We start from the raw sequence: 25248 nt of genomic DNA on the forward strand, positions 1-25248 counted from the left end.
GTGCCAAAGCAATTAAACATCCATAAGGAAGAGGAAACAAAGAAATAAACAAAAATTTAACCTTGACTGAAACACTGAAACTTAAACAAAATTTAACTCAAATGGATCAAAAACTTAAATGTAAAATGTACAGCTGTGACACCCTTTGAAAAAAAATAAGAGAAAATCTTCAGAAAATCTAGGGCTAGACAAAGAGTTCTTAGGCTTGACACCAAAAGCTCAATCCATAAAAGGAAAATTCGATAAAATGGATCTCATTGAAATTAGAAAAAAACCCTTTTCTATGTGAAAGACCCTGCTGAAAGGATGAAAAAATGTGTGGTTTGCAAATATCTTCTCCCAAGATATAGTTTGGAACTAGCAATCTATATGAATATACTAACTATATGTAAACTACGTATAGATAGAGTACAAGTATATAAAGAATACATAAATAATGCCAACTCAAGAGTCCAAGCATAATTAGAAAATGGGCAAAAGACATGAAGAGACATTTTGTTGAAGAGGATATACAGGTGACAAGTGAGTTCATGAAAAGATATTCAACATCATTAACTAGGGAAATTGAAACCCCAATGAGATATCACTACACACCTATTGGAATGGCTAGAATAAAATAAATGAATAAATAATAAAAAACACCAAATGCTGGCTAGGATGTGGAAAAACTGGATCACTCATACTGTACACTGCTGAAAGGAACATAAAATGATACAACCACTTTGGGAAACATTTGGCTGTTTCTTATAAAACTAAACATGCAATTACGATGTGACCTAGCAATTGCACTCTTGGGCATTTATCTCAGATAGATGAAAACTTGTGTTCACACAAAAACCTGTTAGCAGCTTTATTTGTAGAAGCTAAAAACTGGAAACAACCCAGATATCCTTCAGTAGGTGAATAGTTAACAAGCTATGATATATCCATACCATGAAATACTACTTAGCAATTTAAAAAAAAGAGAACTATTCGTACCCACAATAACTTGGACAAATCTTTGAATATTTGGGGAATTATCCTGAGTGGAAAAAGCCAATCCCAAAATAATATATACTGCATGATTCCATTCTTATAACATTCTTGAAATGACAAAATTATGGAAGCGGAGAACAAATTAGCGGTTGCCAGGGGTTTGGGTTGGGAGTGGGGAGAGGTCAGTGGTTATAAAAGGGCAGCATGAGGGAACCTTGTTGTGATGGGATTGTTATGTATCTTGACTTTATCATTGTCAATACCTTGATTCTGATATTATATCACTATATACTATATAGATAGTGTATATATATATGTATCACTATATCCTGTAGTTTTGCATCATGTCAGTGGAAGAATACTAGGTAAAAGGTATAAGGCATTTCTCTGTGTTATTTCTGACAATTGCATGTGGATCTATACTTACCTCAAAATGAAGAGTTTAATTAGAAATATTATGAAGCATACAAGTTGATCTTAAAAAGGGGCTTTATCAAATTAGTGCAAGCAGTTGAACAATGTGTGTTAGGTTGCTTTAGTTGTCTTAAAAAAAGGTGCTGATTGTAGCTCAGTTTCTAATGGCAAGGGATTTCAGTGTTCTTACCTCAAATCTCAGAAGACAAAGCATTTATTTTTCATTGGAATCTTGGGATATTTTAAGCAAAGATGAGCTCTTTTGGCTAATTTCAACCAATTTCTATTTCTATCATCAAATAGATGTTAGGCCACATACATTAAGGACTCGCATCGTGGATGTGACACAGACTAGTAAATTCATAAAAAGCAAAATGATAATTTACATCACCTCACCTAACTGCAAAGTCCTGGGGTGGAGAAGTCTGCACCCAAGGCCTTGAACGTGGTGTCAGGAGTCATCCCCACTCCCTCCAGTGCCTCCCCATGTGACTTCTTATGGACTCTGATTCTGCAAGGTCAGGTGCACATTCTGGATCCATAATTGCATCTCCAGTGGCTGGAGCAGCCCAGCCAGCAGCCTGGTCCCAGTGTCTACAGCTGTGGCAAGGAGGCAGGCCTGTGTTGGACAGACCTGCTTGGTTTTCCAGAAGGAAAAGACTGGGCAACTAGGTCAGTACCTATGAGGTTGATGCTCAGTAGAAGCATGAACGAATGAATGAATGAATAGATAAGCCACCTGGGAGAGGATTCTGGTTGAAAAAAATTGTTTTTTCATCTCAGTAGAAGACCCACAAAACAATGAAAACAAAAGCATGAAATGCATTACATTTTAATATAATCAGGATAACCTGAACTCGATTGTGAGTGAAATTATCTGATTCCAGGGTTGATATTCCTCACTACTCTGTCTAGTTCAGTCCAGATCCCTTGAATGGCAGCTTTGAACCCATTTTCTCATGTTCTTTGTGAAATAGGAATGGGGATTATGACCTTCTGTATAAACCTGTGTACAACGGGCAGTGTGCATGCACGTTGATGCCAGCCTTCCACCCTGTGAGTTAAATAATTCTGACTAAAATGTGCCAAATCCTTTGGGATGTTTCATTCTTCACTCAAAATATCCATATATATCCTGACAAGTTCTCATGACAGCCAAATATCATGTCTTACTTACCTTTTCATCTTATGACGATTTCCCTGGTGGCCACTGTAATGCTACTTGCAGTTAATGAAAGGGTATGAAAGGGCTTCTAGAAGGTGACATCTGGGATTATTATGTCGTGTACGTTCAGTCCAATGACAGTTAACTCTGGTTTCCCAATATTTAGGTGACCTCCTGAAAAATCAAAACTGGATAATTTTAATTAAAACAGTTTGATAAAATGCATCTTAAAAATTTGAAAGAAGAGTGAGAGAATCTTGATGTCTTGAAATAAAAGAAAATGTTAGGGCAAAAACACTGGCCTTGAACAGACGAAATAGTCCTGTTTCACAGATTTCCTGTGATTTTGCTTGACATGGCCCATGACACATCATCCCTGAACAAGTGATCTTGAGATTCTATTAAGTTTTTGTTTTTGCCTTTCAAAGTATTGTTTACTGTCTAGAGAGAATTTTGCTTTGCTGCTTTATGTACCAAATAACGGAAATATTCTTTCTTTAAAGAAAGAGAAACCATGACAAATTGGTTGAGCCTGGAGTTTAAATATAGAATTCAAATGAGTAAACTCTTGTCCTAATCTAGTTCAGACCTCCTGAACCGTTCATCAGACCTTAAAATGAACCTCCTGTGGTCTCTCTTGGGGGAGGGAGGAAGATTAGTGATATGGTTTTTCTCTGGTTTTATAATGAAGATGTTCTGAAATCCACTGAATTTCATGGCTCTGTTCAAGATTCATTTTTATTTGCTGCAAAATCAACCAATCTTAGAAACCCATGTCACTCTCATCTTCCTCCACAGTTTTGATCTTTTCCCACAGGATCAGGAGACACTGAACTTCCGTGAATTAACAAAAATACACATCAGAGTTGCTGGATTTTCCCCAGTATTGTTTCTTCCAGCCTGAACTTTGTCAAAAGAGTCATCCTGGATTCTAAAACTTCCCACTTCCCATGGCTTTATGGGCATCCAGTGTACAGATGGGTATACATTGTACAGATTTGCCAGTGTTATGGGAGTGAGGGGTATATTATGAACTGTAAGCAGAAAGTAGCCCTCTGCACATTGGTGAATGTTGCCTGCCCAAACACCAAGGGAGACAAAATTGAAGAGAGAACAAACACTAACCCATTTTTATTCAATTCAAAATTAATAAAACATAGTAAGAATTGCATTGCTTTAAAAAATGTCACAGTACATTTAAAAATACAGAGAAAAATTTGGAATAACTTAAATGTAAATAAATTTTTCTAGATCCAAAATAACAGAGTGAGCTCTAAACAAGAATAAGGTGGGTTTACATATATTACCACAAAAGAGTGACAATGGTCTATAGTTAGGTGAACTAAAAACATGACGTTGTACATCAGATCTCTAGAACTTATCTTGGAATATTGAATTATTGGGCCCCTCCTTATTAAGGCTTCCATCATATGCCTCCTCTTTGCCTATCCATTCTCCTCTTTTGCTATTATGACATTTCCCCCCACCCCTGCCCTCCATCATCTTTCTCTCTCTCCCTCCTTCCTTCCCTCTTTCTTTCCTATTCCAGCCATATTAAAATTCCTATAGCCTAGAAGTCATCGTGCACCCTCTTGAAACCTTACATGTGTTCTGTTTTCCCTGTTTGGAACATACAACTTTTTTCCTTCCTATTCTCCCACATCTCTTTTGCCCAATTAACTTTTTCATCCTCTGATCTCAGATACAATAACAGTGCCCTCTGTTGTTTCCCCATGATTCCATGTGGCGATCTGGTTTCTCTCTGCCCTTCCCACTAGCCAGGGTCTCCTGGATCTGGTTTCTCTCTGCTGTTCCCACTAGCCAGGGTCTCCTGCCTGATTTTGTATTCACCACTGTTTCTACTGCATCCAGCATAGGGCCGGGCTGTGCATAAAGAGCACTGAATGGAGGAAAGAAAGAGCATGTCGGATCAAGTCAGTCTCCTGACCAGAGCCCTCCCAAGTTTTCCTATTCCACCTAGAATGAAACATAACCTTCTTTTCAGTGAGTGCAATGCCTGCCGACCACTCTACGCTCTTTCTTTATCCACTCTGGGCGTGGAGTTCGTTTCTTTGTCATCCTGCTCTACGCCATGCCCACTCCCACCTCCTGAGGGCCTCAGCACCAACTCCTCCTCCTGAAAGAAGTAGAAGCTTTCCTTTTTGGTCAGATCTCAGCCCAGAGGTCACCTTCCCTGACCCCTGCTCCATGCTACCCTGCTTTGACTCATGTGAACCCTTGTGACAGATATTCCTTTCTTTTTATTTACTTGTTCATTTGTCTGTCTCTCACCCACAACCTGAAAGATCTCTCTGTGGACACTCATACTCTGTGTTTTATCACTGCTGCCTCTCTTAGAAGGAGGCCTTGCCCATCAAAAGTGCTCAGATATTACTGACTAAATAGGTGAATGAATGGAGAAAGGAATATTCATTTTCTCGTCCTGCTATAGTTTAACATGAAATCTTAGGTCTTGAGAGTAAAAGAAAAAGCTAGAGGTAGGCAAACTGACAGTTGAAAAATGGGAGCTGATAGTCTGATTTTGGGCCGGGGGAAAGACCAAAACCGGTTTAGATAAAATAGCTGGGAGTACATAAGCAACATCAAGGATTTTGATAAAAGTTACAGCAATATATCTATATCTACCAGAGTTACTGTTCAGCATGACAATTTTGAGTTATTGGGGTGAATTTAATTTCAGATCAATAGTCTGTATTTTGGAGAGAGAAGAGTAATATTAGAGGTGGAAATGCCTAATGGTTAAGAACCAAATTAACATGGCTGTGAGTTTGGCCAAGGTGACCAGCTGTGGAGCAGTGTGTGTGTCACCTCACCTCTGTAAGCTGCCTTTTCCTTCCCATCCACAGGTGAGCATCCACTGTCCCCTTCCTTCCTGTACTGTCACATAGGACTCTGGGAAAGTTTGACGGGAGAATGGCATTAGGGCGTTTTGCAGGGCCAGCATCTTAACAAATTTGAGTAATTGATTATTCACTTAAGTAATAATAATAATTAATGATTTCTTAAGAAGTTTTTCTGCCCCAAATGTTAACATGTAGAAAGATAGAGTATATGAAGGCTAAACTGCAGTTCTCAGAACAAGCCACTTCCCAGAGCATCTCTCCTAGAGAGACCAGCCCTTCTGCATGAAGTTCTCATGTGCATATATATACCACCAAGCTATCCACCTTTTGACATTTTTAATGGAAACACTCAAACCATTAAGCTAGAATGTGCTGTCCATGATTTCACAAATATTTAGTTAACGATCATGGGAATTGTACCTTGCAATGTGGCACAGAAACAGTTCAGCACTTGGATGCACACATGTCCTGGGCCATCAGTAAATATAACAATCTTTGAGTAAAATGTGACTGACCCAGAGCATCTGGGCTACCCTAGAGACCACTTCAGGCACTTATAAAAACAGTACTGTCCGTGACTATAGTCTAGGTTTTTGGCCAGCATCTAATGTCCAAGAAACCCCTGTCTTACACTAAAACCCAAGTTATTTTTATGGCAGGTGTCACTGATGGGAAGACAGAAAAGAAAGTAGAAATGGCAAGAGGTCCTGCAGCACATTGTAAAATCCTGCCTTGTTGAGTGGCAGGTGCAGCCACCTTAGCTATTCTGCTGTAACCTTCTAGAACACTGTGAATGTCAGGGTAATGGGAACCCAGTCATGCCTCCCTCACACCTCGGTTGCGACTCCTTACTTTCCAAAGCCTTGTCGTCTCTCTCCTTTCATTGAATCATCACTAACTCTGGGAGAGGAAGTCACACCCTGCAATCTCATATTTTATATTGGATGAAATGAATCTAGGGTGACTTGATCAAAATAAAAAACTATTAGCAGCCTTATTAAATTGCTTTTTTTTTTTTTTTTCTTTTTTTGCGGTATGCGGGCCTCTCACTGTTGTGGCCTCTCCCGTTGCGGAGCACAGGCTCCGGACGCGCAGGCCCAGCGGCCATGGCTCACGGGCCCAGCCGCTCCGCGGCATATGGGATCCTCCCAGACCGGGGCACGAACCCGTATCCCCTGCATCGGCAGGCGGACTCTTAACCACTGCGCCACCAGGGAGGCCCTAAATTGCTATTTTTGTAGGTTAAAAAATGGTCTGATAGTTCAGCATTTCTCTTAGGTGTTATGGCCAGTCCCTGTTAATTGGGAGGCGACCTCAGGTGTAACACATTAGCCTGTATGCTCCCGATAGGTTGTACAGCTGATTCAATTAATCACTATTAAATGTATAAATTAACTGTACAGGAGCCTAAAAGCAAATAAAGTAACTAATTAATAAGAAAAAACCAAAAGCAACCTGGTCACCAGAACAATGGACTTTCATATGCAGATGACCGCAGCAGTGTGGGAAAGCAGCCCTTAGGTCTGCCCTCTAACTTCAATTATTTCTGAGGGATTAAACCTGTTACTTTTGCCAAACATGGTTAAGATGAGCTATGAGAAACCCCCTGAAGGTTTTAATGCCGCGTGACTTCACTCTGTGCTCATTCCTTAGGTCTGGGCCTGGATGCCAGACCATCCTAGGATTAATTAGCACACTGGCCACAGGGGCAGAGCCTGGGGACAGTAGGGAGCTGCCAGGGTCTCTGCCTCAGCTGCATCACTGAGCCTGGGGAGGATCACCCAGATGCCAGGCCCAGACCCTCTGCTCTGCCTGCCAAGGTCCTGGTGGTGTAAGCCAACTGGCACAGAGTGTGTGCAACCCTCGAGTTTGCGGCTAGTTAGTTGCGCGAAACACTTTCAGATCAGGGGTTGGCGCGGAAGGCATTTCTCAGGAAGGAGCTGTTGTCTGACCTGAACCTTGCCAGTTCTGCATTCTCAAGCAATGTCTGATACAGCCTGTCCCCTCCCTGGGGGAGTGAGGTACAATGGCACACTTGGGTCGAAGACCCAAAAACCAACAGAAGGAAGCTCCTGTAGCCTTGCTCCCTTTGCACATTGTTTGTGCCCTGTTGCTAATTGAAGATCAGTCTCCTCTCCATTAAACACGTTCAGTGCACAAAGCAGAAAGTATTTTCGCTTGTGTAGCTGCCTCTTCTTATCTTTAGAGAGAGAAGATGTTCTTCTATCTGTAATACTTAAAAGATTTGCTTTATGTCTAGTAGTTTTCTAGGGTATTTGCCTCAAACTCTTGCTGGGTTGAGCTGGATTGACCTCATTTAGCAGCTAGCTGGGTCTTGGAGGGGAGCATCTAGCACAAATCAGTGTGCCTTGGTTGAAACTGATATCTCATGATCATTCCACTAGGGTAGTTAGAAAGTTGCATGCCTGGCTTTTTCTCAAGGACTGGTTTGGTTTTGGGAACTACAGACTGCCGAGTACCCAAGATAATGGGGTATGCTGTGAGGCACTGAGGGAGCTGCCTCATGAATGGAGCCTCCTGCTGTACTTGTTTTTGGCTTTCCTTCCTTGCCAGCTGTACGAGCCTCCCATGCCATGGCTTCATCGCGTGTACATCTAATGAGCCGTGCATGGGAGCTGCAGGTCTTAGAAGGGGCAATTCACTGAGTGCAGCTCTGACCCAATGTCTGGAGCCCTCCCTGTCATTCTGCTCCCAGGATGCTGCACTGGACCTCCTTGCCCAGAGGTTTCTTCACTCATTTTTGTTGATAATCAAATGTTTATCTATCCATCTATCTATCTATCTATCTATATTTTTTGATGATGCCCAGATCATGTACCCAATGTCTTACAGTTGGATTTGTGTGATCCAGAGTAGCTGACCAAGACCACTCACTCACATTTTCATCATGGACATATCATGTTGGATGAGACTGGTCACATTTGGCTAAAAGCATTTTGACTTAAATCATTTCGAAATTCCCATTCTGGTCATCAGGTGGTGAATGATTAAAACTTGGCAGCTGGGTCTAAGAATCCCAAGGACAATATTAAACAATGTGTAGATTCCTAAGCTCATTGGAGATCTACTGGATTAGAATCTGTCAGCCTGGAGCCCCAGAATGTTTTTTAACAAGTTTCCAGGTACTTCTGTTGTGGTCCGTCCATGAACCTACTATTAGACATCATTGGGATCTAGTGCACCTCAAAACTTTTGCTCCAGTCACCCCACAGAAATTAGCGATTCTCCTTGGATTTTTTTGGATGTGGAAGCTTCATGAGCATGTACCTTCTGATCTCTCATTACTGTTTCCATTCCAAGCCTTGGGAGCCTGATTTAAATGTATGAGTTATTTTTGGAGTTAAAATATTAAATATTTTCATGGTTAGGAGATGCCTTCTAAAACTCTTCATTTTTCCTGATATTTGACACAAGCTAATTTTAATAGCTGGCTTATCAAACTAATAGCTGTGAAGGACTCCATGTACAGTTCCCAGTTAAGGATAAAATGCTGTGTTTTAGCCTTTCAGGACACTGGGAAATAAAACCAGGCATTGATGAACATGAGTAGACATTTATGTAGAGACAAAAGTCTGTGAATGGAGACAGTCTTCTAATACAATGCCAAGTTCCTGTCCGTGTGTCTGCCCCAAGCCAAGCTGACATCAGGACTGGCTAAATAATTTGCAGGCCTAGTGTAAAATGAAAATGAGGGGCCACTTGTCCAAAAATTAAGAATTGCAGGGTGGTGGCCACAGATCATTAAACCTGGGCCCTTCTAAACATGGGTTCCTGTGCGAAGCCAACCCTGGAATTGGTCTCATTTATTAGCTCTGAGAAATATTTCCTCTTTTTTTACCTGTTTATAAGATGGCTTCAAAAGAACATCTACATAATAATAATAAGAAAAGAGTTCTGAATTACTGTACAAAGTTTTGAGGTAGGTAGACTCAGTTTTAGGGTTCTTTTTTTTTTTTTGAACCAGTGTTAAATTCGTTTCTACTTCACTTGTGGTGATATGAAGGTTTATCTGACCACTAGAGGAGGTATATCTCTTCTTTACTACCACCCCAGAAGGAGCTTCCATTGGGATCTTTTAAAAAACACCAGCCCCATAATCTGAGATTTCAAGCTGGAGTTGAAGCAGTGCAGTGCCTGCTGTTGTTTAGACATTTGCATTGTCTGAAGTTGAAGGTTTTTGTGGGTGGTCCCCCTCTGTTCGGTGTCACTGTCAACAAACGTGTGGAAAGAAGAAATAAGCACAGATGAGGACAAGCTTCAATCAGCTCGGCCTTAATTAGCGAGTCGGTTGCATTTGTAGCACAGGCAGAATCAATTAGGGAGCTGGGCTAGGAGACAGCACTGGCCCTGCCATCCGCCCAGCCCGGAGGATGTAGGTAGGTGGCTCCACCGAAGAGGAGGAGATGCTGTCCCTGGCCTCCTCCTAAACAAGGCTCCAAGACTGCTTATTTCACCCAACTGTTTTTAGTTCTTTTATTTTCCAAGAATTCCTCCTATCTGCCAGGCTCTCTCTGCCTCATCTATCCACTCTCTTCCTTTCTTTCAAGGGCCTGCCCCTCTGAGGTGTCATTGTGTGGGTTTTTCTGGTTCCCTTGAAGGCAGGGACCATCTTTTCCACTGTCCCTACTGCTCCAGGTCAAGAGTCAAGCACCCAATGGGCACTTGATAGCATGTCTGACTGTCGTATGAAGCAACCTGGTATTTCTGCAAATTGAAAGGTGGCTTCACGGCTGATTCCCAAATTTGGAATTCTTCCACAAATGTGGACATGCTAAGAAGAGGGGGCTCATCTACAGCATTGAGGCTTTGTCTGTGTAATGATGCTTTCATTTTTAACATTTCTTATTATACAAAATAATAAAGAATGTTGATAGGCAAAAGGAAGGAAATTTAAAAAGTCACATATAATCTTACCAAAAAGAACCCACTATAATACCATTGTGTTTATCCTTAAGGCCGTTATATCAGATATATGTGCTTTAAAAAATGGTAGATTGTAACTTCTTTAAATGTCTTTTAAAATTAATAACAAGTTGTGATAACCCTTCTAGTCCCTGAAATATTCTTCTACAATATTTTAGCTGGCTACAGAGCATTTCATCCTCCTTATTTTTGAAAATATAGTTTGCTTTCCTTTTTTTTGCTTTTATAAATAATGCTGTAATAAGCATCTGTGTATAAATATTTCCATATTTGCTTGATTAATTCCCTATAATAAATTCATAGAATTGAACTTGGGTCCAATCATATTTAACTTTTGCATTCATATAAGGCTTTTTATATATTTTAGTTTGTCCATTGATTCAGCAAGTATTTGAGTGTCTACCTTGGGCTAGCTAGGCACCATAAGGGTGTTGGGGCCATAATGTGAGCAAGAGAAATGAAGTCCTTTCTCTCATGGAGATGCCAACTATAAATATACGTCTCTTCATAGCTGAAGTTTCCAGAGCTTGGCATTGTGTTTGGAATGAACTAAAGCTGTGACTTCTGTCTGGTCTCGTATACTACAGTTGATGAAAGCTCCTTCCTCCAAGAAGCAAACTTGAATCAAATCAAGGTTTTTATAAAGTTTATGAACTTGGACCTTCAGAAATGTCAGAAAGATGTGAAGAGTGAGGCCTGCCTGTTTACACACACACAATGGCATCTTGCCAGGCAAGACACAAAGCAAGTGCTTCTGTCCAAGTAGCATTTGGACTGTGGCTTTCCTCAGTCGCTGGAAGGTTCTCAGAGTTGGCTCCCTCAGAGGCCTCACAAGGAGGATGATGAACTGACAAGGCAGGGAGTCCTCCTGGACCCCACCTTGCCCTGCTGTGCAAAGCTTCTGTGGAGGCACCGGTTCCATTTCAGGTATTTCCAGATTGCAGAGAATAGCCAATTCTGTGCTCATCATCATCATTTTACATGGGATAGTTAGTGCTTCTGCCATTGAAATGAGGTTGTAGCTCAACTGACTACCTGGTATGAATTAATACTCATTGTTCACATCCAGGAGATCCATCTTGTCTCTAATCTGGGGCTAGTATTAAACAGCTGCTACCTCCAGACACTTCAATTTGTAATAGACACCGTTAAGGAGAAACGGAGACTGACTCAGACACGGTTCTATCAGGTCTGTACTTTCTCCCCCAAATTGCAAACATCTGGACCTGCCTCTTTAAAACCAGCTTTATTGGGCTATTGTGTTTTCACGTTTGAGAAACACAATCTCACAGTCTGCCTTCCCCACCGGAATCTAATGACAGTCTAATTCACTTTGAGGTAGTGGTGTCGCAAGATGTGTACAAGTGCTTCTCTCTGCAGCACGTAGAGGGGGAGCACACGTAGTGAGGAGATAAGAAACAAAGGGTAGCTTTCCCCAGGAAAGAAAAATCACAATATGTCCCGAAAGAGTTAGAGAAAGGGGTTTCTGGAAAATAGGTGGTCCAGGGGGTGGTTTGAGACCTAACAGAAAAGAAAGAGTGTACCCAAGACAGAAGAGAAGGTAATACTGATGACCACAGTATTTATTGGGTGCTTTATATACATCAGCCTCAGCTTAAGTACTCATGCCCTAGGTCTGTGACATATGTGCCCAAAAGATGGTGTAAAATTAAGCCAAGGGATTTCTCAAACTCCACTGGAGCATGGGAGAATTCTCCCAGGGTTGGGGGTAAAGGAGGGTTTGTTGTCAGGAGGAATTACGTCATGATGAAGAGTCCATATTTATGTGAAATCATCTCGTGGCCTAGTATCAGTCAGGTCAGAAGGCAGGAATGGAGATCCTCTGGGCCTCTTGACAAACAACCTGCTGCAGTTTGGGTTTGGAGCTTGTTGGTGATGGGACCATTGCAATGTGTGAAGGCTTTTTTGGAAATTTCCATGAGGAGTTTGGCGTCAGAATGAGACAGACATGATCACCGGGACACTGCTCCTCTATTCAGTCTGATTTTATATTGACATGAGCAGTATCCCTATTTTAGGAGAAGGCGAGTGGCACCATGTCTGTTACTCATAGAGCTGAAGATTGGAGAGCTTCCACAGAGCACTCATACCTCTAGTTCCTTAATTTTAGTTTGTCACCTGGTGGCCACAATACAAAGTAACCTAACAAAGCCAAGCATGTTTGATGAACACCTGCTCTCTAGCTATCTATCAGAATTCTGCACTCCCTGGGCACTGACAGATGCTAGGTGTGACCCAGGCAGAAAGAAACAGGGACCTGCACACTTCCCATATCTCCTTCACTCACATGCACAATCTTGTTCCATTGGATCTCATCAAAAAACATAGATTCAACAGTAAAATTATTAAGAATTTCAAGATAGTGACAGCGTAGCATTAAACCAAGCATGGGCCCTTTGAGCATGGGGCGCTGTGTGGCTGCATACGTCATGTACCCATGAAACCAGCCCTGCATGACATCCCTAGGGCTCTGTATGCTGCATCTTGTCAGGGATGTCGAGAGCTGCACCCTGTGTATTGGAAGGGGCCGATTGCATATGGGTTTAGATATGGGGCTCTGCACTTTGAAACCCACCTTCCTCTTACTTGCTCTGCCATCCTGGGCAAGTATTTCACCATTCTAAGCCTCCATTTGCCTACGTGTAAAATAGGAACCTAATAGTACCTTTTAGGGGTGTTTAGGAGGATCAAGTGAGTTTATGGATGAAAAATAGCCAGTGCCCAGCACACAGTTATCATCCGGCCAGTGCTGGCTGCCATTGGAGGAATTAGGTGAGGCAATTTCTGCAAGCCTTCCCATGGCTGCAGCAACCCTTGTCCAGATGTAATGGGCACAAAATTTGGGTCTGCTGAACTCAAGTGACCAGGATGGGCATCACTGATAGGTGGTTGTTAGCCTTTCCCCCAAGTAACCGCAGCCAGGACCACTAGCTCTCAATGACTCTGTGGATGGGGAATTGTTTTGTCTCCCGATGGCCACTTTTTATATTAATCCCCTGCTTTTAATTGGGAGGGCTCAAACATTCCATTATAATTACATAGGGAAAAACATGATTGCTATTATCACAGAGAGAGTTATCAGTATTGATTCAACTAAATCAAATGCTGGTGGAGGGAGAGGGTTGTTTCGCCAGGACCCTCCACTGGCCTGGATGTTGTGACTGTTTCACAGAGATAAGCGGCCTCACCGTGCCTGCTGGCATCAGGCATAGGCAGCCGTGGCGCTCATGCTGGTTCATCTCCCCAGGCTTTAAGCTGCACTAATTGCTTTGGAAGCGAGGCCTTCTTCTGAGCAGCAGCATATGCTACATGAGTGCCTAAAGCAAAGATAAAAAGCCAGCCGCCTCCTCCTTTATTGAAGTTTAATAATAAAATGGAACTGTCACCATTCCCAATAAATTGTTTATTTTAATTTAGAAAAATAATGGAACTGGCCACCTTCTGGCACACAGTTGTTGAGGACTGTTTTCCTGGCTTGGCTAATTCTGAACCTCCTGTTCTTTGGTAGCTTGCTCTGAAAGACACTGAGGCCTTGGTGTCAGTAAAATCAACCACGCGTCTCTCCATTTAATAAAACCTGGCCCTTAAAGGGTGAAATAAGTCATTTTTCAAGGTGGATTAGACTGTAAAGTTGTAAACCAGGAAGTTGACATAGGTGTTTAAGGTGTAAAGTTTTGCAGGATTTTTTTCAAATATTTCTTTTAACAAATATGAAATTAAAGTAGTCTCACATGTTTCTGTCAATGCAGTTCTTTTGGATGACTTTTCCTGTAATAATAGTGAGAGGTCAGCTTGATACCTCTTGCATTAAGAGGGAAAAGAAGGCATAGACGAAGGAAGTATCTTTACTGAGGCTTATAGAGGGGGTGAGTGGCAGAGTGGGAGTTGGAATTCAAGACATCTGGCTCCTGCTTGCTGCTTCTAAGGCACTGATGCTCTCACTTTTCTACCCAATACGCAGAAGCTTTCCCATCCCCATTTCATAGGGAGCAAAACTGAGGCCTGAATGCCAAAGCTACTTGCCTCGGGGTGTCATAGCCGATAAGTGGACTAGCCAGAACTAGGACTCAGTCTCTTGAATCCCAGTTCAGTTTTATTCTTGCGAAGCCCATGGGGTCTATATACCAGTTGCTAACATACAAGTATAATATGATTGCATTAAATATAAACATTTTTGACCTTACAGTAAGTAGCCACACCTGAGAATAGGAAAAGAAATCTGTATTGATAAGAAGGCTGCAGGGCAGTCAGCCAGGCCCCTTCATTCCCTTTCAGACACTGCCCTTGGAGTGCACACAATTAGAGTTCATCTTTAGCAAGTTACTCCAGGCCATGGGGAGCAAAAGCCATGGCTGTTCCATCCATGTGCCCCACGAGTGTGTTGTGTAGGAAGTGCCTGTCTTTGTCTGGCATGGGCACTCAAGACAATGTGCAAACCAGGTAATGCAATGACAGTGATTAAGAAGGGGAGGAGGGGGGCATAGATGAGATGAGAAGGATCATTGTAATGCAAGGGGGTCTTTGGGGAGGTATTGTCTCAGCCAGGGTTATTGTGATGGGCTTGGTCATCAAGGTCCTTTGGATTGAGTGGCCTGAATACAGCTAAATCTGGTCAGGCAAAGAAGCAAATTTATTGACTCGCTTACCTGAGAAAACTAAGCATGGCTGGATCTAGGGGCTCAAGCCATGCTGTTGTGACTCTCTCTCGCCCCCTTCCATTGTGGGCTCTGTTCTCCTTGGCTGTTACCTTTATTCAGATGAGCTCTTCCTGTGCAGTGGCTGCTGGCAGGACCAGCCTGCCTCCCTGACCTCTCAGTAATCTCAATGGAGAGAGAGTCTTCTTCCTCACGTTCCAGTAGAAGCCCAACTGTGGCCTCTGGGATGGAATTCACAGGCTGAACAGGGCTGATCAAAGGGCCCACCCCTTGATCTGGGAAGGAGAGAGAGAGATATTAGCCTCATCCAATTTATATAAATTATGGGGTGGCGGGGAAGAAGGAAAATCAGAAGAAGGGGAAAGGATGCTGGACAGGCAAAATCACACATAGCCACTGGCCTTAGAATTTCCTCTGACTCACCATTAGTCAAGAGGAAGGACCAGACTAGCCCTTGTGTCTCCAGGTCAGTATTATCCAATAGAACTTTATGCGATGATGGAGATATTCTTTAATCTTCACAGTCCAGTGCAGTGACCACCAACCATATGGGGCTCTTGAGCATTTGAAATGTGGCTTGTGTGATCAAGGAACTGAGTTTTTAATTTTAGGTAATTTTAATTAAATTTAATGTAAATAGCTACACGTAGCTCATGCCTACCATAATGGATGGAGCAGCTCTTAGTGGAGGTCATATTGCAGGAGATGGTTCCCTGGAAGGCAAGACCCCCTGTCCCCACTTTGGAGGAGAGTTGGGCTGACGGTTAAATGCAGAGCGTGGAAGACCGGGTTGATGAAGTTGAGTTGGTTTAGTTTGTGGACTAGGAGGAAAGGGAGTTTGGTTGTGAGGGAGAGGACAGGGAGGAAGAAATAAAGAGAGAAACTTTCATCTGTGACATCATTTGGAAACCTCTAACTTGAGGAAATATTTTCTCTGTCTCATATATGAACACAGTTTCTACCAGGGAGAAACAAAATCACAATTGACCTTGTTATAATAGCAAATTGAGGGGAATTCCATGACATGTTATTGCATTTTACTCTAAATGTCCAACAATAAAAGCAACCATTGCCTGAAGCAACATTCTGCACATGACATGCAGCTACACATGGAGTAAAAGAAAAATTGGTGTGTTATTAAAAAAAACTGTGTAAACTTGTGTGATTGAGCACAATTAAATGCAGTTGACAGAAATGACATCAAATGAATAGAACAAACTCGTCAAGGCAGGGTCCAGTCACTGGGATGTGAATCTGGGGCCGGTTAAAGACCAGACTCTCTGATGGGCCTGTCATCCTGCTCTGTATCCTGTAGGGTGTGTTGGGGCCACCCTGAGGTGGTCCTCGCCAAGCCTAAGTCCTCTTGGTGGTCACCACTCACCCACAAGTCAGGTTTTCAAGGGTGGAGGTTCTTGGAGAAGGTAGACTGATTTGCTCTGATCCCCTCTTGCCCACCTGCAGCGGGATGCGTGTGCTTCCTCAGATTCAGTCAACTTCCTAGGTTTGTCCACCGAGTGCTCATGGAGAACATGCCATGAGCTCAGCGTCCTGCTGGGCTTTAGGCATCGAGCAAGAAGAACATAGAAGCAGGAAATTTGGTGCCTGGATATGTGGTTTGCCTGGGTCCCTGGTCCTCAGCATGCCACTTGATAATCACCTGTAGACTCAGCTGCAGCCCAAGTGCAGGGATTAAGAGCAACTATACTGGAGACAAACTGGCCCATTGTATGTCAAGCTCATAGCCAGTGCCTGGCAGGCAGGCTATCCCCCCCACCCCCCACCAAAAAAAAGAGCAGCAGGTGTGTAGTAGAAAGAAGGAGGGCATTAGAGCAGCTGAAGCCAACCTGGGTAGAACCTGGGCCAGGCAGCTTGGAGGTATATGAATTTAGGCACTGTACTGGATCTCAGTCTTAGCATCTGCAGAGTAAGATGATGGAACTTCACAGGGTAGTTGTGAGGACCCAGTTGACTGGTGTTTGTTAGGAACCTAACACAGAGCAGGCTTCCAGAACCGGGGCTGCTCTGGTAAGCATGAGAGCATGGTTGCTGGAAGGGTTGGACCAGGGAAGAGGTCTTGTGGGTGGTATGAGTATCCCCAGGGTGATTTGCCAACTTCACATCCAGCCTTGATTCATGTTAGGCTTAGGTGTCATTAAAGCTGATCACCAGGGCTTCCCTGGTGGCACAGTGGTTAAGAATCTGCCTGCCAATGCAGGGGACATGGGTTCGAGCCCTGGTCCGGGAAGATCCCACATGTCACAGAGCAACTAAGCCCGTGTGCCACAACTACCGAGCCTGCACTCTAGAGCCCACGTGCCACAACTAGTGAAGCCCGCGCTCCTAGATCCTAGGCTCTGCAACAAGAGAAGCCACTGCAATGAGAAGCCCGTGCACCGTAACAAAGAGTAGCCCCCACTCGCCACAACTAGAGAAAGCCCATGTGCAGCAACGAAGACCCAACACAGCCAAAAATAATAAATAAATAAAATAAATTTATTAAAAAAAAAATAAAGCTGATCATCATAAGGATCCCACTCAAGCTTTCCAGTCCAGTTTGCCAGCAAACCTGCAGTCCATCCTGATGACCAGAAACCCCAGGCAGAACAGCATCTTAGAACCATCAGTCATGTCCTAGGATCAGTCTCTATGATGCTTCGATCACTTTTGGAGTCCTCAGGCAGACACATTATGAGTGGGTGTCACCATGTGGATGCTGATGGCACACGTGGAGCACTGTTGGGTCTCAGGCACAGTAGGAGAAAGGAAGCCATTCCTAGGCCAGGAAGTCACTGGCAAACCTTTACCACTAACCCAGCCCTCTTGCCCCTCTCCCTCCTAGTGACTTTTCCAGCCATTTTCCCAGCAGACAAGGGTATAGATGCCTTTGGAAAGAGAATAATTCATTTCAATAGAAAAGATACGGTTTTGGAATGTGTCAGTTGGAAAGTGATGCCAGATGCTGTGTTGCTGTGGACATAGGCTTTGGGCCAGTGACCATCATGTACATTCCTGTGTACCTGGGCATGTGCCTGGGCCTGCTCTTGCCTCTTTGTTGGGAAGCAGAAATGTTTGGGTTTCACAGTCACTTTCTTTGTCCCCTTTACTTTCCTGCTAATGCTGGGCTTCTGTGGAACCGACGTAGCAGGAGGGCCTGGGGCTGCTCCTGAAGAGGCTTCTTCCCATCTGCCTGTTCCTCAAAGCCCTATTTGTAGCCTGGATTTCCTTTCCATAGTCACAGTTCTCGTGTTGTGATCCAGTCTTTAGCCTTAGTCTTTGGCTCTTTGGAGGTGGCTATTGAGCACCTTCTGTGTATCAGAAATGTGGTAGATGTAGGGGACAATAGACAACCAGACATGCCATGTCTTAGGAACATCACAGTCTTAAGTGCAGAGAGAATCTAATCAGGTGATTACACACCTGAAGTGCTAAGTGCATGGTGGATCTGAGCCTAGTGTGCCAGCCTGGGCTTGCAAGGAAGCATTCCAAGCTCTCAGGTGGGTGTTCTGGGGAGGTTCCCAGGGCAGGAGGGGGTGATGTTCAAACTGAGACCCCAAAAGTAGGTAAGAGAGACCATCACGATGGGGAGGGGAGGGCAGAAAATGGATGGAGAGTGTGTTCCCAGTGGAGGGAGGGCCTGCATGGAGTCTTAAAAAATCATCAAGAGTGGGAAAATAGAGGGTGGGAGAGTGGAGAGTCATGGGAGATGAAACTGGAGAGAAAAGCAGGAATTTTCAACAAATTACATACTTTTCACCAAAATCTGAACTTCTTTTCCCCTAAAATGTAATCAAAGCTAAAAAAAATACACATGGAAGGTAAATTTTATATTGAATAAGTTCTTATGTTTTGAATTTGAAAGGCAGAAGCCAATTTACGACCATTTGGGTCTGAGAATCATTGGTTTTGCCTTGGCATGTGCTTGTTCATTCAAAGTTGGTGTTTCATATAACAGGACAGATGCTAATGGATTTTTTTGCTTTGTTGTTTCAGCACTTCAGGGAGCATCTAGACAAACTTTTTGCCAAAGGAATCGGAATGCTGGATATAGCTCTGAATGAGGCCTTCAACATTCTCAGTGATGTAAGCTCCTCTTTGATTTGCCTTTCTCTTCTCCAGGAGAATATATGGTATTTTTTTTTAAGTTGTGGACCAGCATTATTGTTAGCCCTGGCTGTCACTGAGCAGTATTCACAGGCATAGAGTGGGGGAAGGTTAGGCTGGCCATATGAGTGATCTGGGGAACCAGGGCCACCTGGTGAAGCCATACTCGTCCCCTGCTGGTGCAGTCTGGTCAGGGGACTCACCTGACACACTCATTGACTCCGGGGCTGCCAGTGTCTCAACACTAGAGCACCATCTAATGCAGATTTCTTTTCACCTGAGAAACTCTGTTTCTTCATGGAGTAGACTCACTTCTTACTGTGTCACACTCAGTCCCTGCCTGTGGCGCTGTTCAGAGGGAGAAGGGCTTCTCTGTATGGTGTGTTTAGGGAGTGCTACAAGCTCTACCTATCCCTCCCTCCAGCCCCCTGGAGATTCACAGTATGCAGTGCACGCTCAAGGCTTCAGTAAGTACTGCGAAAAAGAATCCCGCTTCACCTGCTGTCTCTCCCACTTCTTTGAACAAAGAATCCTTTTTTCAAGTAGCACCTGTTAACATCCTGTGAAATATGTTGGGGAAGCTTGGGTTGGTTATTCTGCCCCTTGAATGCAATTGTGTTAGGCTAGAACAACATGCAACTTTTGTGATCTTTTTAGTCTGGGAGGGCAGTAGGAAAAGGAATGACTATATTAATGCAGGTTCTGGATCATTTATTTAACTACTATATATTGCATGCTTTTTAGTGTCAGACACTGGGAATAGTACACCAGTGAACAGAATAGACAAAGGGTTTGCTTTAATGGACCTAACATCCTAGTGAAAAGGTCAGCAACCTATGGCCCAGGAGACAAATCAGCCTGCATCTTGTTTTTGTAAGTAATGTCTTATTGGAGCACAGCCATGCCCACCTGATTATGTATAGACTATGGCTGTTCTTGCACTACAATGGCAGAGTTGATTAGTTTCAATAGGTACCATGTGGCCTGTAAAACCTAAAACATTTACTATGTCGCCCTTTACAGAGGTTTGCTGACCCCAGTTCTAATGGGAAGAGACATATGAAGTGAGTAGTCTTAAGGAGAACAATAGCACCACTGTTTCAGTGTGATAGGACTTGCTTCTTTACACAGTGAGGTCAGGGAAGAGCTCTCTGATTATGTGATGTTGGAGTAGAGACCTGAAGGAAGTGAAGGAGCAGCCATATGGATATCTTGAGGAAGAAATTTCCAACAAGAGGAACAGTAAATGAAAAGGCCCTGAGGCAGGGGTGTTTGACATATTTACAATACAGCAAGGAGACCAGTGTGACAAGAGCAAAGTGGGGAAGAAAGAGTGTACTAAGAAATGAGATCACGGAGGTAGCAGGATCATGTGGACCTAATAGACACTAGTGAGGACTTTGGCTCTTGCTCTGCATAGGATGGAAAGTCACTGGAGTCTGAGCAGAGAATGACACAATCCAACTTGGATTTTAACAGTATCCGCTGGCTGCTGTATTGATAAACAAGGACAGTAGCCGGAAGGACATTATCTAAGTGACATATAATGGTGGCTTTGGATGAGGGAGGTAGCAGTTAAGATGTTAAGAAGCAGAAAAATAGAAACCACTCTAGGTATTTCAAACAGCAGAAGTTGTACTCAGAAAGTTGGTTGCACAGGGGATGGAAAAGCTGAGAAAGAAGAATAAAACAATCCATGGATTAGCACCAGCAGGAGGTAGCTCCCCTCTAGGGCAGGAAGGACAACAGGATGGAGGGATGCCATCAGAGCCTCCTCATTGTGGCTGTCCAGATGGGAATAAAACCATGGAGGGGGCTGCCCAGCACAAGCTGGAATCCTGGGGAGAAGGGCCTGTCCTGTGGAAGCTAGTGCCTTGGAGGAGAAGCTGCTATTGCTGGAAAATGCCCAGGCCCCCAAAGCAGAGAGAAAGGGAGAAATGACTTAGAAATACCTTGGCTTCTCCCTTGTGTCCTTCAGTGTTTGTTCTCCTTAAGATGAAACTTGTCAAAACTGTTGGAGAGCCTGGGAAATGTGGTTTTCAGGAAAAAAGCAAACAAGTGACAGCTATGTTGAGGTGTCACAGGAGCTGGGAGACCAGCTGGAGGCTCAGAGGCCTCACCTCCAGGTAGCTCTGTGGGTGGCCTGCTGTCAGTTTCCAGGTGGACATTCACCTAGCACTGCCCTTGTTTTGGTGGTCAGTTATGCCTGACTCCATAACTTGAGTTTTTCCCACTCAGCTACAATGGCCTCTCAAGCCAAAGGTAGGCCCTGATTCTACTCTTTTACCAATAATATCTACTCACACATAGAAGGCCATTTATGTCTCAGTCCTGAGCCAGTATCATGTACAAATGCAGAGGAGAGAAAAATAAGGAGGGAGGGTGTCATTTCAGCTTCCTTCATACAAATTGGAGGCCCTTCCTTCTCACCTCGCTCCAAAGTGCTGTTGGCTACAGATAATTAACATTTATGTACAACTCGGTGTTTGGGACAGCACATGCCTATTAACAGCATGTTAATAATTAATAAACATAACTGACCAGATTAAAGGACCAAGTTACATCTTTAAATTCTACTTTGAACCCTGGCTAGGCACCTTCTCAGGGCTGGGAGATGCGGAGCTCTTCATCTCAGCAGGCTTTTTCTAGGGGGTGATATTGAAAGGACTTGCCACATTTGGGAAACTGGCTCTCTTTATTTCAAAAACCTGGTGTCTAGTGCAGGGGGGTGGCTACTCTGAGCTGGGGAGTCCCTTGCTTGGAAATGTGCCCTGCAGATTTCTGTTTTTCCTGCTCTTTGGCAGAAGTGGTAAAGGAGTGGAGAGTTAGGAGACGCTTCTTGTGTTTAAATTTGTGGCTTCTGGAGTCAGGCAGGCTGGGCTGAGAAGCCTGACTCAGAGCTTGCTGTGTGACCTTGAAAAAAACTCTGCTCGGTTTTACCTTTATTTTCCTCATCTGTAAAATGGGGATAGGAATAGACCCAGAACTGGCCACTTAATTTGTGAAGCCCAGTGCAAACTGAAAATGCAGGCCCTTGTTCAAAAGTTAAAAAGAATTTTAGGAGAGTGACAGCAGAGTGTTCAACTAAGTGTGGGGCCCTGTACAGCTATGCACATCGCATACCATGAAGCTGGCCCTGCTGGATGGGGGCTGAGGATTCAGCATGAGGAAGTGGTGCCCTGCTCCCTTTCAGCAGTGCTGGGTTGGGTGGGAAGTGCCATCTCCGTGACCACAGAGACACTAGGCAACCTCAACTTTTGCTAGGTTGCCTGTGGTTTCTTGAAGCAGCTCCCACTCTTGATGCTTTGGTACTACTCCCTGCCCAAATCCTCAGGAATATCTGCTTCTCTTCATCTGACCCTTTCTTCTTTTCCTTGCCCTGACACCTTTTCTCTCCCTATCCCTTTCACTTATCATTTTGTTTTAAGACACTCCTAAATAAAGAAGATGTGGTACATATATACATGGAATATTACTCAGCCATTAAAAGGAATGAAATCGGGTCATTTGTAGAGACATGGATGGATCTAGAGACTGTCAAACAGAGTGAAGTAAGTCAGAAAGACAAAAACAAATATCGTATATTAATGCGTATATGTGGAACCTAGAAAAATGGTACAGATGAACCGGTTTGCAGGGCAGAAATAGAGACACAGATGTAGAGAACAAACGTATGGACACCAAGGGGGGAAAGTGGTGGGGAGGGGTTGGTGTGCTGAATTGGGAGATTGGGATTGACATATATACACTAATATGTATAAAATGGATAGCTAATAAGAACCTGTATAAAAAAATAAATAAAATTAAATTAAAAAAAAAAGACACTCCTAAGTCAGTGATCCCACTGCACACCCAGTGGAATGGTGGTCTGCCGCAAGGCTCCGACGTAGATGTTGTGGTCAAGGTGCAGGATGCCATCCTCCTTTTGGAGACTCACAATACACTTGTGCTACTAGAGGCCTTAGAAGTCCCACAGTGATCAGACCTTTTAAAGTGTGTTTGTACCAGCACTCAAACTTATTGACCCAGGAACTCTTTACATCATATTACAACCTCAGGATAGAATCTTGTAGAAGTCACAGCTTACCAAGCACACCTTCAGGCATAATAATATCTTTTTATCCTTTAAGAGGGTGTATTGCACTCCCAACACCTCTGATAGCCAGAGAAATCTCCAACACATGGTGGATTTTTTCCCTTGAAACCTGGTGAGAGAAGTATTTTTGAACCAGGGATACCTTCCACACACCTGCTTGCTCTGTCTTCACCTGTAAAACTCCTCTGGGATCTGGCCAGTCAGAAAGTCTGAGGGGTCGAGTGTAAATTCCAGAAAGCGAGAAATGGAAGGAACAAAAATGTTACAAAATGTCCCTGCTTGAGATTCGTTGACAGTTGGCACCATATTCTTTTGAGTGTACATTTATCCCAGAGAGAGAAACATTTCCATCCCATCCCTTGCCATTGGGCTTTTAAATAGCCGAGCACTTTGAAAAACAGAGATGGTTAATCTCCCATGAAAATGAAGCTTTAGCTATTTTCCACTTCATCAATATGACCTTTAGTGATATAATTTACTTCCTGTGTATTATGCCTGCCTTTGCAAGTCAGTATGAAATAAAAAGCTATTTCTTGAACACACAAATACACATTCTCTCTCTCTCTCTTTCTCTTACACACACACAATTTGAAATGACAATTATGGTTAGAGCTTAGAATGGTTCAGAGGTTACTATAACTAAATGAAGTTAATTCTGTTTTGCAATTACCTGCATTTCAGTTTCAGTATTTGCTCAGATGACTTAAAGGCTTTGAAAGGCGCATTCAAATAAACTTCTAAGACCCTTCTAGCTATTGATCTCTGCTGCATTCATTAGATTCCCTAAGAACACAGAGCCGGTTTGCTACAGTAGTTAGCATCTACCTTGTCATGTGACAACTGCAATTATATTTTTTGGCGATGAATACAATCTTTGCAGTGATTACCTTTTAAAAATTTTTCTTACCCAATTAAATAAAATTTGGTGACATTTCAAAGACTGTTAATCACAACCAAATGCTCTAAATGTCAGGATGCATTGAAATTTTCACTGCTAACTGATGAATCACTGAGCTAATTGTAGTTCATCATCAGGCCCTTGTCATTGTTATTATTATGGAAAACACTTCCATCGCTCTCGCTATTCAATAAAAATAAGTTCTAGACAAATATGAAGAGAAGAGATATTACTCATCAAAGCATTTGAATTTAATTGCATTCTTCAAAATTTTCCAACTGCAGATTGCTGCAGAGAAAACCAGGGACTCAGCCACAGAGGAAAGTAATGGTTTTGAGTATATAGCTCTGGGCAGCCCCTTCTTCCAGTCTGCAGTATTCAGATATCTTTATTTCCCTCTCTTTCTTGCCTTTTGTTTGGGAGAGTCTTTCCAGGATGTTTTCAAATGAGTTATATGAACAACAGTCCCGGGGTGTCCTGACTTTTTCCCTTCTGCAGCCTCTGTGACCAAATGCATACATCACTTGTATTCAGTGGCACGTCACTGGGTTTATCCAATGCCGTGAAGGCTGTGTTGTATTGCAGGCTCTCCACAACACCTCCAGAACGACCTGTTGTTAAGACAAGGCTGCAAAGCTGTTCTTTCTTATTGCACTATGTTGGTAGAATCTTAGTAGCATCTCAGAGAGGAAAGGACAAAGTCATTTATTGAGATTATGAAAGTCTAGTTGAGGTGGGTCTTCAAAGTGGAGGAGAGGAAAGAGGCTTCGTTGAGACGGGGTACGAATCCTAAATTATAGTTTAGGATTGGTGGATGCAGCAAGGGGAAGATTTTGAGGTCAGGATTTCAAAGAGTTTTAGGGTATAAATTGTCCTTTGATGCTTTCTGTTGAAGAGTTGATGGGTCTTTCAGGAAGTTCCTGGAATAAGCAATAAAGTTATTTGCAGTTTTCATCTTCCTGAGCAAGAGTTTTCTAGAATAGTAAGTTATGTCAATATAGACAGTACAATAGGAGTTACGTGGAAAGCTTTGTGGTCTGATGGCCTTAGTTCTCATGTATTTCTACCTACTGATACTGTATCATGGGCCCTGTCTGCTCATTAATTTAAGGGCA

The 25248-nt window shown here is 43.1% G+C and overlaps 1 protein-coding gene across 1 annotated transcript in view; it reads left to right on the forward strand.

The window, feature by feature from the left end:
* CACNA2D3 (calcium voltage-gated channel auxiliary subunit alpha2delta 3) overlaps positions 1–25248 on the forward strand; it is a 794881-nt gene that overhangs the window by 392906 nt on the left and 376727 nt on the right. Inside the window, exon 10 of the mRNA XM_060109938.1 lies at positions 19029–19118. Within this exon, the coding sequence (XP_059965921.1) occupies positions 19029–19118 (90 nt within the window). The remainder of the gene's footprint in view (positions 1–19028; positions 19119–25248) is intronic.

The sequence above is a fragment of the Mesoplodon densirostris genome, chromosome 10, assembly GCF_025265405.1.
Source record: "Mesoplodon densirostris isolate mMesDen1 chromosome 10, mMesDen1 primary haplotype, whole genome shotgun sequence".
In the NCBI taxonomy this organism is placed as follows: domain Eukaryota; kingdom Metazoa; phylum Chordata; class Mammalia; order Artiodactyla; family Ziphiidae; genus Mesoplodon; species Mesoplodon densirostris.